General features: G+C 46.0%; 1 protein-coding gene across 7 annotated transcripts in view; it reads right to left on the reverse strand.

Annotated features, from left to right (window-relative positions):
• TTC13 (tetratricopeptide repeat domain 13) overlaps window positions 1-17374 on the reverse strand; it is a 63104-nt gene that overhangs the window by 30016 nt on the left and 15714 nt on the right. For 3 of the 7 annotated variants that reach the window (XM_037060222.1, XM_037060220.1, XM_037060221.1), the window contains exons 3-6: window positions 14177-14252; window positions 10920-10990; window positions 2368-2433; window positions 776-868 (exon numbers count right to left, since the gene is read on the reverse strand). In XM_037060222.1, the coding sequence (XP_036916117.1) occupies window positions 776-868; window positions 2368-2433; window positions 10920-10990; window positions 14177-14252 (306 nt within the window). The remainder of the gene's footprint in view (window positions 1-775; window positions 869-2367; window positions 2434-10919; window positions 10991-14176; window positions 14253-17374) is intronic. The other 4 variants (XM_037060224.1, XM_037060223.1, XM_037060227.1 and 1 more) reach the window with 2 other exon arrangements.

The raw sequence follows: 17374 nt of genomic DNA on the forward strand, positions 1-17374 counted from the left end.
CCTGGTCAGATGACTAAAAGGTAGGTTCCATCCAGGGTAAACATTAACATGCACTCGGAGCACTCAGCCTGGCTAACTGTGCAGGCGAGTAAATGCAACATGAAACCCAGCCGGTTCAGGACACCCTCTCCCCCGTGGTCCCCAGGATGTGGCCTCTGACTGGTTCCAAACCACCTCCTCCTCAGTGAGGCCTTGGTGACGTGTGTGACAGCCCTGCCCCTTGCCAACCTGAGAAATCTGGTGGGCCACAGGCCACACCTCCTCTCAGTGTCTGCTCTCACAGGGGTTGCCTGGCATTTCCACCATGTTACCTCCCTGTCTCCACCCCAAGGACCCCTTCAAAGTCTGGCCATTGTCGGCCTCCCTGTGGACAGGTCTAGCCTGTAAGCATTATAGGGAAGCACTTGCCTTCACACACACACACACACACACACTTCTAAATGCTGTTTCATTTCCACCACACTGTCATATTAAGTTTTGCTAAAGTATGTCATATACACAATAAATATCCAGTGTAATATATACTTCCCAATGAACACTGATAGATGCACATAAGGGCATATTTCAACACTAAATATTACTGTTACATGTTACATCGGGAGCGTCACTCAGCCCACAGTTTTCCAGCAATTTCAACCATGTTCACAGGCAATAAGTACGTAGGAGGAAAACACAGTAGGTGTAAGGGAGCTTCAAAAGGTGTAAGAAAATACAAAAAAAGTCTGAGATTCAACTAGTCCAATAAGGGCAGAGGGAAAAAGAAAACCACACTCACTTCTGCTCGCTGCTCATATACCTCTGGGCGGTCTGGTTCCAAGGAAATTACCCGGCTCAGTTCGAACAGGGCAAGCTCAGCATTCTTAATGTCCTTGAAAAGGCATTAGCTTAGTATGAGATACACTGTTACTCAACACCAGGGGGAACAGATTTTCTGAAATAATATTCTAGGAGCGATGTAACTACTTATTGACAAGTAAGTATCAACTACCTCCTGAGCAGGTATCTGCCAAGTTAAGTAAGTTACATTACCATTATTGAACTCCCTCACGTCTACCTACTCATCAACAGCACCCTGGACCTGACCGCCTATCACGAGGTCCACAGAGGGTAGAACAGTTTCTAAATTGAACCCATTTAAACACTGACTCAGTGGATTTCAGGGGATGTGGATGCCAGGCCAAAGGAGACCTCTGACCAGCGGCCACGCAGGAGCAGAAGGGACCAAGCCAGCATCCATCATACCCATCAAACCATCTGCACCATAAGAAATTAAGGAAGGTTCTCTAAAACGTGTGTGCCACTTTTGCAATAAAAATACATGGGCATATTACTTTTATATTAAAAGTGTGTTGAAGATACGAGCAAACTTCATGGCAAGGTATAGCAGGAAGAGATGAGAATTAGGGAGAAGCAGCTCATGGCTGACTCCACCAGAGAATCGCCACGGTCACTTACTGATGCTCTGGATGTAACACTGTCACCCTCCCAAACACCTGTCATTCCAAAATTTGCCTTCATTCGCGGTCCTCTGTATCTCAGAAGTACGCAAATATCATATACAATGTATCCAATAGGCCGGCACCCAATGTGTACCATTTGTTTTATTTGGCAAAGATGCCAAAGTGACATTTCTCTCTGAAAGCATAATTTCGTTTCAATATACTTCATATAAAATAAGACAAAGTTTACATATAATGCTCTAGACTGAAAAGGTAGATCTGAATCTTAGACGATTTCATTATTTAATATAACAATCTCAGGAAAGGCTTCATTTTTATCCCATGATGCTCATGTTAAGCAAAATATATTTATTATGACCTCCTTCCTCCGTTCCTCAGAGACAGGAGGGGGGTCAGGGTACAGAGAGACACCTCTCTGGGGAAGTGTAATATGTGACAACAAACAAATTTCACAGAAAAACTTTTGTTCTTTCAGTCAACCTTTAAAAGGGGTGAAAGGAACTCAAATTGCGTGCCCTACAGCACTCCTGATGCCCCGTCTCTGCTTTTCCCAATGAGTATTTCTTAGGAATTCGGCTAAGATCTCATGCTTTTCTTGGTCTATGTCCAGTTCATCACAAAACAAAGTTGAGGCTGGCAAAGACCGTCTACACTTTTTCTACCCCATTTCTTTTGGGGTAGGAAATAGGGCAACATTGACCTCAGAAGACCTGGGTGGAAATTCCTGATCACTGCTTCCTGGCCACTTGATCTCAAGTGACTCCTCTAGTGCCACTTTCTCACTGGTGACCTGGCACAGCAAGTGCGTGCCCCCCGGGGTCTCAGCGAACAGGGAGCAGCTCTATCCAACCCCGGCCCAGAGTGGGTCACGCGGGCACTCCGCAAGCGGTAGCCCGTCCATACTCACATGCAGGCCTTTCTTTCCATAGGCTATCCCTCGGCCATAAATGGCACTAACCAGATCAGGCTCCTCCTGGTCAGACCAAAACAGAAACACGTGAAAAACTATAAACAAAACGAAACGAAACAAAAGTCAGTTTCTGCTTAAAGCACATTACTGTCACAAGTGACAGCCCTACTTCACACTGCCACACTCGGAAGTCCGCACGCAGCCCCCAACCAGGAACGTCCGTATGCTTGAAGCTCATGTGCATGAGACGCACAATAAGAGGTTTGCATTAAAAAAAATGCTAAAATAAAGACAGCCAACAATGCTGAGCTCTGTGCTAGTGTCTTTCGCTGTCACCTCATTAAAATGTGACCCTCTTGAGAACGCCACGACTGGCAGCGCCAGCAAGCATGCGTTACGGAGAAACGGAGGCTCGGGTAGGCAGATACGAGTGAAGGACGGGGTGATGCCCCCTCCTGGTTTGTCTGCTCTGGTGCAATCACAGAATAATCTGGAAGGGAGGGACCCTCAGTGCTAACCCGGTGAGGAATAATACACGAGTCAGCTCCACAGTATTACACTGACGGTCAGTTCCTTTCTGCAACCTGCTCTCAGGTGGACCGACTGAAACACCCCGCAGGCCCAAGGACAGCGTCTGCCAGCCTGGCCCTCGAGCCCCTACACACAGGCATCGGGGTGACGGCCCCACGTGCTGCGTGCAGTGCCTCCAGATACCCGCAGCCTCTGCCGTTTTGACCCCATCCCTGAACCCTGCCCTACATATTTAAGAAAGAAGAGTGATCAGCCCATGCCTACACGATCCTGGGGGAAACTCTGGGCCCTGCTAAAGAATTTAACAGAACACGACCAGACGAGGCACGTACTGGCTAATCCACCGCTCAGGTCAAATCTGAGAAAGGGGGGTCTGCCAGTATGGCAGAAAAAGGCCCCGACTTCAATGCTGAGTAACCAAAAACCTGAAGGAGATGATGCAGGGCAAGGAAGGAAAACAAGGCTCCTTTAAACAGAACCAGGTCCCTCCACATCAAGGGGCTGGCGCGTCACTGGCCCCCCCAGGCCAGCGGAGGAGTCTCGCATTGCGCAAAAATCAGGAAACTTCACCCAGCTCCTCCTGGAAAATTAGAAGAGTCAACAAAGACAGCCCACGAGACAAGAAAGAAAAAAACAAACAAACTAGAGTGAAGTACCGGCTGTCTCTTGAGATGGGGAGTGTGGATTCATCAGTTCAGGACAAGCCCACCCGTGGCCTCCACATCACGTCGGTACATTCGCTCACTTAGGTCACCTCCTCCCTGTCACAGGGCTTTGGATTTGTGATTTATACCTTAGAGGTAACGGGTGTGAAAGGCTGTCCGTGCTACTTGCTAGATGGAAAAAAGAACAAGTTCCACAGAACTATAAAGGAATAACCATTGCTACTTCTTCTTCTTTTTTAAAGATTTTATTTATTTAATTTTAAAGAGAAGGGAAGAGAGGTAGACAGAGAAGGAGAGAAACTTCAATGTGTAGTTGCCTCTCCAGCACCCTCTACTGGGGCCCTGGCCCAAAACCCAGGCCTGTGTCCTGACTGGGAATCCAACAGACGACCCTTTGGTTTGCAGGCCAGCCCTCAGTCCACTGAGCCACACCAGCCAGGGCTGGCCATTACTTCTTGTAAGTAACGCTGATACGTGACGTACAGGTCAGTATGGGCACTGAAGAAAGCTCTCCAAGTGTTCACAGCCATTCTCTCAGGGCAGGGGGAGGGTGGGATTACTAGATACGTTTTCATTCTATTTAATACACTGCTGTACTCTTTTTCATTGTCTAAAACAAACACGTAGACATGTAAACAAAAAAATGTTTTAAGTACTATGTTACTAGAGAAAATAGTGCTATAAATAAAAAAGTCAATTCGAATAAGTAGTAAACAGCAAATGTCACGTAAATTACAGAATATTTAGAAAATGAAGACAGGAAAGGGCACCCTATCCCCCTGCCACCCAGAGGTAACCCTGGGGACACCTGAAGAGCCTCCTGGCAGAGCAGTGGCTTGGCCGGGGAGGGTCACAGGTACAGAGGGAGGGGGCAGCGGAGAGAGCCACCCACTGAGGGATCTGCGTCGCCCTGCCTTCATGTTTTTCCACAGCAATAACCTCCCCAGAGGGTAACACCGTCCAAGAACAGCACCTCGCCGGGCTGGGACGGGAGGCAGGGAGCCCGCCCAGCTGTCCCGCGTGGTTCTCCAAGGAGGGGAAACCCTCCTCAGATTTGTGGTGCCTCAAAATGGCACTACGTGAGGCGTTTTTCTCCTACAACTGAGAATATTTTTATGCCAGATGCTCATTCGACGACTCAGAAAAAGGAGCATTTAAACAAACGGTTGTTCTGCCAGTGTGACTGTCACCTCTGTACATCCTGTGGCTGGACCAGCCAGGCTAGAAGTCATCCTCATCTCCCTGCCCGATGCGCCTGCTCACCAAATCCTGGAAGATTCAGCTGCCGAGTGTCTCTGCTGTCTCCTTCCCAACCCACCCGGCACCGACGGCCCTGGTCAAGCCTCCCGCCCTGGCCCAGGCTGCTGCGACCACCTGGCCTTCTCCTGTCTCCTCCCTCTCCGCCCTCCCACTGAGAGGTCCCCGTCGAACAGGTACAGCTGCCATGTCACCCCACTGAGACTGCTCATTGGCTCCCAACACCTACAACAGTGAGTGACATTCTCCTTTGTACTCCGGTCCACAGGAACAAGTATATGTTACAATGCAACCCAGTACACACACACAAGTACATAACACACATACGTACACATGCATGTATCAGAAACACAAAAATTTCATTAAGTCACACCCAGCCTTCCATGTACCATATGATCTGACATTTTCTAGTCTAATATATTTCATTTTTTAAAAAGGGCTAGTCTTGGTGTGCGGTTAATTTCAGGTCCCTCTAAAATAAAGGGCGACTGGCGACTTGAAAAATAAAGAGGTGACATCTCAATGCCTTTGCAGAAAATGCCGATGATTTTCTGCCCTCCTGTCCAGCCTCATCTCCTTCCACTCCCCAACTGCACGCTCTGGAAGTCAGCACTACGGGAACAGGCCCCTGCACCTGAAACACTCCCCCAGCTCAATGCACCTGCAAGTGCTGCCTCACCCGCCTGAAAGGCTCGCCCACCACCTCTGTGCCCATGTGGAGGTCCTTCCACCCCTTTGGTTGCCCTCAAACACTCCCTCTCCTCTGACAGCTCCCAGGCCCCTGGACAATAAATGTGCGCCTTCCTCTGGGTTCCTATTATACGCGGCAGGGACATCAGCCATTTGTTCATTCAACGGGGCCTGCTCTCAGCCAGGTCCGATCCCTGTGCTACAAATGCCATGGGAAGCAAAAACCAACATGAAGGCACACATTCTTGTGTTCTCAGAGCAGAGCCAAAGAACCCCAAATACAAATGTAGTTAAAGCTCAATACGTGTGTGCTGGAGAGTGAAGGGTGCTTTTAGGAAATGCATAAAGACCTAGACAAGGTTAGGAGAGACTCTCTCCGGAGGCACCTGGGCTGAGATGTGTCGGGGTGGGGAATCCCGCAGTGGCTGCTGCACCAGGCAGCGGGGCCGCCGCCACGCCCCGAGGGAAACAGGAAACATGGTCCAAAGTGAGGATGGAGCGCCAGGTAAGAGACCTTACTGAGGACTTTTACTGTTAACCTAAAAGCACCAGCAAAGTACCTGTGTGTTTACAGTACTCGTGTATGTACAGTGTGCGTGTGTGGGGGCGTATGGAGGGTATGAGAGAAGCCAGGAAGTGACGGCCACATCAGTCATCTGGTGGGTGACAGTGACTTGGACATGGCTTCAGCAGGGCTGGGAGAGCGCAGGGACTGAGGAGAGGCTGCAGTAGGAGGCACAGGGGTGGGGCTGGGGTGCGGAGCATGCACACTCACATAGCCCACGGAGGGGCTGTTCCTGGAGTGGGCACCAAGGCCACCACCAGGGGCTCCTTCTCGGTGCAGACGGGGGCGCAGGGAGGGGTCAGGGAGGAGCCTGCAGCCAGTCGAGTTAGGACCTTTGAGTTAGATGCATTTCAGACATCCAAGTGGATATAATTCCTTTAGCATAATTCCCTTATTACATCACTATTTTCCATCTGGAGAAAAATACTAAGAAAAAAAAGAGTGAACTGAATGCTTCTATTCAATTTAGGGTTCTGTCTGAAATTTTTTTCCCAACAGCACAGTGATAGTCTGCTGTTACACTACAGAAATTCCCTAAAGAGAAGGACAAATTGAATGGCTTTATTCAAGTTACACTTTCTTAGAATTTTTGTCCAACAGCACAGAAGGATGTGATTATTGTGGTTGTTAACCATAGTTATAGTCCAGTATTAAAGGCCCCTAAATTAAATAATAGCTTTTATTAGCTTTATTGATTGATACAACTTTTTAATTTTATCTACCAATGGTTTGGGGTGTTAACAATAAGTCAAAACTCTATGAAATGTCATAATGGAGTATAATCTTCAAATAAAACCAAGGTTTATTGAGCTCAGAATATCAATTTTTCAAAGTTTTTTGAGTATACAAGGTGTGAAGTCCACTTAGATGTCTCAATTCTCAAACAATTATTTTTTATATCCACAAAGATCTAATTTACTATCCTCATCATATTACTTATTCAGTGCCTTTAAATTTGACAAATATTTACTTTTCCACCACAAGGCTGGTGGTTTCCTTATTAAAACTTGAAAGCCACTGGGTCAAAGACAAACAAGTCAAAAGACTCCCTCACGACACAGCAATGTGACAAGAACTAAGGTCTGGCTGAGCTGTGGACACACGGACATATTTACACACATGACGTCTATAAAATCCTATCAGAGTAGTGCTTTAAGTGTCCGCTAATGTCATATAAGAGATGAAGCTGTTTTATGAGTCCAGGCCCAGCAGAGTCAGATCAGGTTCTGCTGAGCTCAAGGTCACACAACTAACAGTGAAGGCCACCTGCCTCAGAAAGCTGCCCCAGCCCTGCACGGGGGCCACAGAGGTGCCGGAAGGCACCCGCTTCTGAAGAACAGAGTCGCGGAGGCACTAGCACATGTGGCAGGGACACGGGATGTGGATGGAGAGATGGCCCACACTCACAGGCGTACAAAACTGGGGTTTCCTGTGAAGACTGGCAGGCCTACTGAGCCCCGAGAGACTGTGCTCGGTCACAAGTCCTCACACTCAGGAACATTTTTTCCTTTGCAGATGTGCCAAACAGACCACATTTGGATAAAGGCTCAAACGAACACTTTGAAACAACACAGATTATAAAAATATCTCACGAGCTGGTCCCTGAGGGTGCAGCCAAGACAACAGGAAGGTGTGAAAGCTTTACACGAGAAGGCCATCTGGCATGAAAGTAGCCCGCAGGCACAGGTCCGAATTCACACTAACGACCTATGAAACGCTGACTCTCAGAAGATCCCAGCCCCTGGGGCCTCATTTGTTCTCGGCTTTCTAGTAACGGACACTTCCCACTGGAGCTCACGGGCTCTCCAAAAAAGTTTGCCAGGAGTCAATGAACTGCATAAACCCCCCAAAGTCTGTGTGTGAACAGTTATTTCTGCAGATTTGTGAAAGGACGTTTACCACCTTGAAAATCGGAGAAGGTCTCATGTTTTTGAGACTTGCAAATGCAGAAGGTCCTGTGAGGACCAGGTGGACACGGACAGCACGTGGGGACCACAATTCTCAGGGACAGTTGGGTGGGCCCCAGCTCGGAGGCAGCCGCACCCTGGGAGACACGCCTCCCCACTGCTCTGAGCACTGAACACGAGGAGGCGTTGTTGGGATAGAAACCAATGTCGCTCCTGCCAGATGTAAACCACTGCATTTGTCGATGAAAGAAAGGGAAGAGCACTTAGATTTAAAGAGCGATCATACTTTTAAAATATCACGTAAAGGGGCTGCTTTACGCAAACTCTCACCGTGAGAAAAGGATCTGAAGTCGATCAGAAGTGAAATAACTACTCTTTGCTCGCTGGCTGCCACCTCCATGTACAGTTTCCTGATGAGATGGGCTATCAACAATTTGAAGAAACCAATAAAAAAAAACACCTTATTTTCAAACATCAGCCTAATATGGAAAAGCTGTGTCCAGAAAAGCAGAAACAAGTTTTTTAATTAAAATAGCAAAAAGAATTTTAGCATTTAAGATCAAATCTTTGTATTTCGATGTTGTCATAGTCATATAATATAAAAGTAATGTGACAAATGTCACCAACCCTACATGAAATCTAGCTGTGCTCCTGTTTGCTCCGGCGCACCCTGCAGACGGGGTCTCCCACGCACGTCTTCATGGGGGAGCGCTGGGAGGCGCCAGAATGAAGGGTAAGAAGAGACACGCCACCAAGCGGAGCCGCGGCAGGACTCCCCGGGGCACCGTGGCTCCACCTGCGAACGCTGCGCCCCACCACCCAGGTCTTTCTTCTCTCGCCCCCAGTGTCTGAACTTAACCGCTGCTCCCTCAGTCCCCACTCCTGCCCACTGACGGCCCGAGTCACCAGAAAACCAGTCCACACTCTCACAAGGAAAAACTCCCCAGTTGAAAGCAACCCACTGTCTCATGGATTGATGAAAATGCTCTATTAAATTTTAGAATATTAGAATCTTTTCTCAGCACAAAGAGAGATTTACTTTCTGAACATGGGTGGAAGAGAGGTATGTTTTGCAGCAATAGATAGACAATACAAAAGCATGTTATAGAGCCATTAAAATCATGAGAGTCTACAACTAAGTGAAAACATAATACGAAACAGTACATGTAATCGGATTATAAAATATAGATGCATACTTTGAAAAGGTTATAAATAAAGAGCTTTAGTGGAAGAGTGACAAAATGTTAAAAAATTTACTAATTTTTTTCTTTAATACTGTTATACTGCCTTCAACTACAATGGTAATAATATTTTAAAAGTTGGATGAATTGGTAATATACCTGCAAGCCTGTACTGTTTTCTGCTGTTGGTTACCACAATTAATTGACATTTGCTCCTATAAATGTATCAAAACCTCCCCTTTCACATCAGGGTCAAGTATTAACTGTAAAAGTGCTTGCTCACCTTTTTAAATATTGCATTGTTAAACAGAAAGGTGATTTTTAAAAAAATTTTAAAAAGATTTTATTTACTTATCTCTAGAGGGGAAGGGAGGGAGAAAGGAAGAGAAATATCAATGTATGGTTGCCTCTCGTGCATCCCCTGCTGGGACTTGGCCCACAACCTAGGCATGTGCCCTGACTGGGAATCGAACCATGATCTTCTGGTTCGCAGGCCCGCGCTCAATCCACTGAGCTACACCAGCCAGAGCCAGAAAGATGATTTTTTTAATTTAATTATTGTTCAAGTACACTTTTTGTCTTTTACTCCCATCCCAGCCAGAAAGGTGATTTTTAAAAACTATTTATACTCTATGCTTTGTGCTTGAAACTCCACTGAATAATATTATTCCAGGCAACCACCCAACACACAGCTCCTTGAGGACTTTAAAGTAACAACTAAAAGAAATCTCATGACCTTTTTTCAGGCAAAGGTAGAATTACCAATATAACTAAACTTACACTTAAAAAAGAGAAAGCAAAAGCACTGCAAAAACTTTGAAAGTAGTATCTTAAAATTAAGTCTCCCTGCTGGACAGTGCACCATCGGCTGGCCTTTGCTCTGAGAAGCTGAAATTCACTGAGCACTTACTATGTGCCAGACTGGGTACCACCCATTTCACAGGATAGTTCATTCAGACCTAACAAGAACGTTTTTGGAGGTAGTTACTATTATCCCCATAATCCAGGAGGCTAAATAACTTGCCGCTAAGCAGCTGGTGAATTGGAACCTGGGACTTCCCACCTCTCCAGCCCACGTTTTCTTCACTCTTCTCTAGGGACAGACACACTGACAGCTGACAATGAAATGGTCAGGCAGCTACGAAAACACAGCCAGGTAATGGCAGGACATATGAGGCCAACGATGTTGGGCTCCATGAAGTGTCCCCTCTGCAGCTCTGTATTATGCATGGATATTTCCGCATTTTTCCTTAACCAGATTTTAACGCAGCTGTCAATCATCAAAGGCCCAATACTCCCACTGAAGAGTCTCATAATTATACTTTCAAGTAAGAAACAAATCCATGAGTGGAACTTAATTTAACCACAAAGAGCAATTCCTGCATAGAAAGGAAACATCTGGAATTCCAAGAATTACCAGTGTCTACAACACCTGGGAGATACTACGGTCGAGAGAAAATAACAATTGTCTTCTTAAACTTGCACCTGAACCCTCCCACGCTGCCCCCTGATGGCAAGGAGACGTCAGCAAAGGGCCTGACTTCAGACCTCATTCTCCTCACTCAAAGGAAGACTGCAGAGGCTGGAGGAGGGTAGGTCCAAGGCCTGCACCAAGGAAGTGCTTGCTCGGGGCTGATTAACTCTACTTCCGTGTATGTCCTTAGGCCAGACGGCTTATTGCTGCACTACACCTAAGTCCCCATCTTGACCATGGCTACAAGCCTGAAGTCACATAATGAAGAAGAAAAGTTACCTGAAGCATTGTCGAGAAGTGTCTTATTGCTTCGTCATAGAGACCACTGCCAATCAACACGTAAGCGATAGCTATGAAAGAAAACACAAAAATATTAAAGGGCAGAATAAAGGATCGCAGACTAGAATCGGTAACCGCACTCTCTACTGAACCTTAAAAGGCAGCACCAAGGACTAGAAGCAGTTAAAGAAAACTGAGGAGTTAGTAAGACGTAATTGAATGCCTCTACCACTGCTGATCAGTCTTCCAGTTCTGCCCAGATTTCCATTATTAAAGCCATCTATCACACATCTGCTTACAAGAAGCAATAATCATTTTCCAAGGCCATCACTCACTTTCAAATACCAAATAACCTCTACGATGTTCTCTATCTATCTCTCAAACGAGCTAGTAACAAGCTGGATAATATCCAGATAAAATGGCAGTGTGATTTACTGTGAATGCTATGAGAAATACCCAAATGGCATCACAAATCTCGATTCCTGGGGGTGCTAAATTTATACCAATTACCCAATGAGAACAAAAACAGAGGCTCAAATTACTGCATATTAATACAGTCATCAAAAATACTTAATCAAAATACACATAATCGAAAATACTTCATACCACTGCAGTGAAATGGTAGCCTTCTTTCTACCTCTCTGATTCAAAATATAGCCAAAACACTACTCAAAACATACAGTAATGATGAATAGTTTTGATTAAATTGTTTAGGTAAGTGATATTTTGAAATTAGAGATATGACAGTCTTTTAAAACGACAAAATTTTGAATAAACTTTTTCGCTTCTCATAAAAACATTCAATTTTATCATTGTAGATTACATTTCCACATAATATCTGTCTTAGCTCTGTGCACCCTCAAACATACCTGAAAAAAATATATTCCTCATTCAATATAATACTATGTCGATCACATTTCTTTTCGAAAAAGCTGTACTGTGACTAATTCTGGGACATAATAGGTGCTTAAGAAGATGAGCAACTAATACACTTACTGTCATTAAGAGCTTAAATTTCCCAACAGTTAAAAGTAGCCAATAAATAAATAAATGCAGTAGAAACATTAAATGCAGAAAGAGATTTATATTATCTTTATAACTAAATTAAAAAGAGTAAAGTTGCAAGACCTTGAGCATCATAATAACACAGGAGCTTTTGAGGGCATTCTTCAAAATAAAAAAAGGACTGTTTTGATTCTAATTTCTTTGAAAAGATCTATTGAGGTCAAACTCATATTTTGAAGAATAATGAATGCTACCTGGATAGTTTTCTCGGATTACAAGAGAACCAAAAATTCCTCTGGTGGGGGCCCAGCCCATTACCAGCAAAAAGAATCAGTAACAACAGTTCCATGCACGGCCCTGTACTAGGGGCAGTGCCGAGCACTGCGTGTATTAACGCATTTACCCCTTACACGCAACGAGACAGGCTCGGCTGTTGCCCCCGCTTGCAGACAAGCATACAGGAGTCAAACTGTCCTTCACGAACAGGGGTTGAGGCATAAACCTGTACTTCTGGAACATAGGAAGGTGATGGTACATTGGAAAGCAAAGATGTGGGCTCAGATTCTGGCCCCAGCACTCACCCGCCGTGGGACTGGGGTTGGGGGAAACCTCAGTTACTTCTCATTGCTAGCTGGGTCTTGCTTAATAAGAGTGCACAAAACTTTTTAAGATTCCTCTTACATCTAAATTCTTGGAATCTCCTATCTAGCTTTCCATAATCAGTAAATACCTGCTGAATGAGTAAGTGACCCACAAAAACAAAGAGTTTGATGGAATAAACACTGTCCTTAGAGACACGTTCAGGTTGTCTATGTCCAGGTGTTGAATTCTACTCGAATAGAACCAAATGAAGCTCTCAGATCTTTCCATTTAAAAGTGAACGTGTTTGGGAAAACAAACCCAAAAGTATCCATTAAAAAAGTAATCCAAATCTTACACAAATATTAGAATACAAGTTTTAGAATCTAATACTAACTTAATATTAGATTCTAAATTAGATTCTATATTAATATTAAATAATCTAAATTATCTAATATTTAGAATCTAATAGTCAATATCAGAATCTAAGTTTTGTTATGGAGTCCAAAGGAGACATAAAGAAAAAACTGGGGATGCCCGGATTTCTCACAGAAATTGTTACTAACCGGCAATTCCACGTGTCCCGGCAACAAGCATGTTGACAGAAGTCATTTCTCCATGGAAAAAAAATACTGTGGCACAAAAGCTCCCAGGCCAGCTCAGGGCCTCGACTGTGCCAGGGTCTTCTAGGGCTATTCGTGGAGCACAGGGCAGGCCTAACACATACGAGGCCGTTATTTAATACGGAATAAATAAATAGAGGCTGAACAGAACCCAAGGACTTCAGAAAGGGCCACATTATCTGATGAAAGGCATTATCCGATGAAAGGCATCACTTTATCTGATGCCTTCGGGGACTTAATTATCAAAGCCTGCTCCGAGAATATCACCCAAAGTGATTAATACTTTCAGAGCGGTGAACTCTCTATTATCTGCACTGACAGAGGAAACGGGCTAAGACAAGAAGTGCCCAGTCCTAACATCAAATGCGTGTGGCCGTGGAAAGGATAAATGATTATGTGTCATGATTAGGAAAACTTTTCTGTAGGCGCCTGGAGAGAGCGCGTGCCCCTGTGAAGTCTGTCCATCCACGCTCTTCAGTCCTGTACACAATTTTGTTCCCACTCCTGTGAGTGTGAGCTGACCAGGTGAGGAGGAGACACACCCAAGGGCGTGTCAGGCACGGGAGAAACCAGCCTGTTTTAAAGCATGAAGAGGCCAAGCTGCATGACCCACCCACAGGTCTGAATAAATTCCACATTTCTACACCCTGGTTCTTAGACCCCAGTGACGGTCCTCCCAAGTAAAACTAACCTGAACCTAGCTACTTTATCACACAAAGGATGAGAGTCGGCGTCATTCTCTCCTGCTTTCACCTCATTGTTCATATTTGATGACAGCACACAGGCAACCTTTTAGTGAACAGGAGCGTGTAAGAACTCATTACCATACTTACTGATTTCCCCGGAAACACAGAGCTGGAACAGTCCTTCCTGATCGTTCCATCCGAACCTGCTATTTTATGACACAATCCACAAGCCCACACAAGATGAATCCACTCACGCGAGCACAGCCTGTCTCTGCTGGTCTCTGGGCTCCCTCCACCTCACCATCCCACCTGCCTGCTCCGAATGGCAAATTCGAGGCAGGAACTCCCCCGACGCGAGCCTCACCCAGCTCCTCATTGGTGCTGTCATTATCAGTGGCAAACGGGAATCTCTTCTGCTCTGCAAGAGTCTTGGCTTGGCTCTGAAATTTAAAAAAAAAAAAAAGACACACAGACATTTTAGCTTATCGCAACTGAAAAAAAACACAACACAAACCTCTCTTTTGAAGAATTAAAACCACATTTCATTTATATGGAAGCAATAACATTTCACTTTAAATCATATCAGTTTTGTACCGCTGTCTGTGTGTAACTCATACGCTTCCTCCCCGATCGTCGGCGGTCCTGTTTCCAGGGACCAGCACCCTTCCCCTCCACGAGGGTTCACCCTGCTGGTGTCTTCAAAGCTCCCTCCACATGTTCACGGACTATTTAATGACCTCAACTGCGTCCCAGAACATCACATCCTAGCGATCAGTTCTTCAATGCACCTTGATAACAGAACACGGCTTTTAAACCCTAGCCAGACTTTAGAAGCAAGAGCTACAAGCTGTACAGAGATGACACTATAAAAGGACTAACAAAATGTGACCGAGAAACAAGACGTTGAATGACACCCAACAAGTGATGAACCCAGCCCCCTCCCCACACCCAGGAGATTCGCCCCTGAAGGGCCCACGCAGACACACGCGTGGGTGGCAGGAGAGCTAAAGCAGAAGTGGGGCCCAGGGAAGCCCCGCTGTGCTGTACAGGAGTCAGCTCAGGAACTGAGTGCTTCATTGGCAGGATTTGTCCACCACACCAAGCAAGGGCGCTGCCCTGTTTTAGAGACAAAGCGTGTCTGATGAACAGCCGCTGGCTCCCCAGAAGATGTGGCTGTCCACGCTAAGCTGAGACACGCTTAGCCTGCAGGGTTCACATTAACACAACTTCATACCAGATTCGCCTAAGATGTGATTAAAAGTCATGCACACGCACACAGGCGGGAAAAGCTAAGACAATCGGGCACTTCTGCAAAGCTCTGGGACTGGAACCTAGTGACATCACAATCCTTTGACCTCTTCTCCTTTTAAACCCATATTCTACATATGACAACCAAATAGTTACACCTTGACCCTCTTCTGGCTCAGGCATGCGGCACGTGGCCACCGACTGGGATTCATCAGCCATGACGAACCGTGCTCTCGGGTGTCACTGACTCAAACCGCGAGGCAACAAGGCGTGTCCACCTGCATTCCCTGTCACTCTGGACGCTCGGGCACACAGCAGTGTCTGTTCTGCCCAGGGAACAGATCAAGCACGAGCTACCTCGGGTGACCACAAGTAAAAAGGTCAGAGCACCGGCGCTTAAGAGTGTCAGCTCTCACTTCGCCTCAGGACCCTGGACAGAAGGAAACTCCTGAGAAATCTACCACTACAGGAAGGTTTCATGCTTCACTTCCTCCGGTAAAACCTTGATGAGTAGAGAGAAACTCACAAGCTCTCTCGTGTTGCTCTTTAGCTGGGAGCTTCTGCACATGGGAACCACGTAAGGCTTCAAGCAGCAGCACATTTACCACGACGAGACAGAATCGCGTGCAATGTCTGTCCACGTGTGGCCAGACGTGAGTCCTTCCTCTTTGTCAGATGAAGGCCAAGCACACGGATGCAAAAGATACTCCTGCTTAATAAATTGCCAAGAGCCAAGAAAAGGAGGCTATAAATAATTATTTTAATACTTAATAAGTCTTATTAATTTCACCCAGCATTCAGTGAGAATCTACCATTTGTCAAGGTTTTCTGCACAAAGATACGGGAAGAGATCAGAAATGAAAACCCATTAAAGGAGGAAATCACTTACCAAGTACCATCAAGAGTGCACTGAGGAGCAATTTGGATTTAAAACTTTTCATCACATTAGAAGTAAAATCCGTAGCAAAAGCGGGCAGGGCAAGTGCAGTACAGACTAACTTGTTTCCTGATCAGCAGGAGCCCTTTCCCCGTCCAGCACCCCACCTGCAGGTCTCCTATGGCCAGAGAGGTGAGGGGCTGTGACCAGGACCCATGTCACAGGCGGACTAGCTCCCATCAGCCTCCAGATCCCAGCGAACACTTCAATTCCTGAAAGCTGGTCAGCCCGATCCCTGTTCTGAGAGTATGTCGACCCTTTGCTTTGCCGTCGCGTGATCCGCACGACTGTACTCTCATGGTAATCTGTACAATTAGTGGGTTAGTGACTGCAAGAGTCGCAAGGACAGGCACCAAGGCTGTCTGGCTCGCTGCTGTATTTCCAGTATTTGCTTAGCACGATGCCTGCCACAGAAGAGGTGCAGAGTAAATATCTGGAGAATGAAGGAAGGAATGAATCATCTGATGTCCATATTTTTAACTTAGGGAAGGAAAATGAAAGGCCAAGATTGGTGGGCTTTCTCCCTGGGTTACTAGCTAGTGCCGTCTTAAACTGGAAATGCACCTGGTAGAAATACTTGAACTGCTATTGATCAGAAGCTCCCTCATAACTCTAAGAACCTGACCACTGGTCCAAGGTGGGGATTAGCTAATCCCCACTAATTGTTTGCCATGGGGGCCAACTCGCTACTTTATAAGATAAAGTAGTAGCTCAGTCTAGTCTTGGACAAGTGCAGTTCCAAAGTTGTTCCCCATGTCGATTTGACTGCTACTCAGTGAGTTAGGCAAAAATCAGTTGATCATTCTCTAGTCTGCAACTCCTACCTTTTTTCAGTAGTTCTTACAGGAAAAGGCAAGGCTTTGCTTTGGAAAAGGGTATCTTGAAGTGGAACTTTAAACGAAAGAAGAAAACAATTATCTGCGTGGATGCTGAAGGGAAAGGCCTAGAGAAAAGCACGCTGACCTGGGCGCTGAGAGGGGGACTCAGCTTCATAGTACTGCGTGTGAACAACAAGCAGAGCCTGTCCCTCTTGGCAGCGGGGCCGGAGGTGCGCGCATGCTAGCGTGGACGGAAGCACGCAGACAGTCCCCGTGCCAGGCACCCACCCCGAGTGGAGAGGTCCCCTGCACAGTCTGCCTAGCACTGAGAAAACATACAGTAAACAAACAAACATACATACAGCCCCCATAGCCAGGGGCTGGAAAAACAAAATTATACTGTACTTTCAAGTACGCAAGGCTCCTGGAAATAAGGCTCATGCCCCCCATTTGTTCCTAGAACTTAACAGTGAAATGTCCCAGGTCCAGCATGACCGGCCACACGACTGAGTCAAAATGAGTCAGTGTGGTCAAACACCGGGTGATCCATCTTTATCCT

Source organism: Sturnira hondurensis, unplaced genomic scaffold (genome assembly GCF_014824575.4).
Source record: "Sturnira hondurensis isolate 20B ecotype Veracruz unplaced genomic scaffold, ASM1482457v3 Scaffold0011512, whole genome shotgun sequence".
NCBI classification, from domain to species: Eukaryota; Metazoa; Chordata; class Mammalia; order Chiroptera; family Phyllostomidae; genus Sturnira; species Sturnira hondurensis.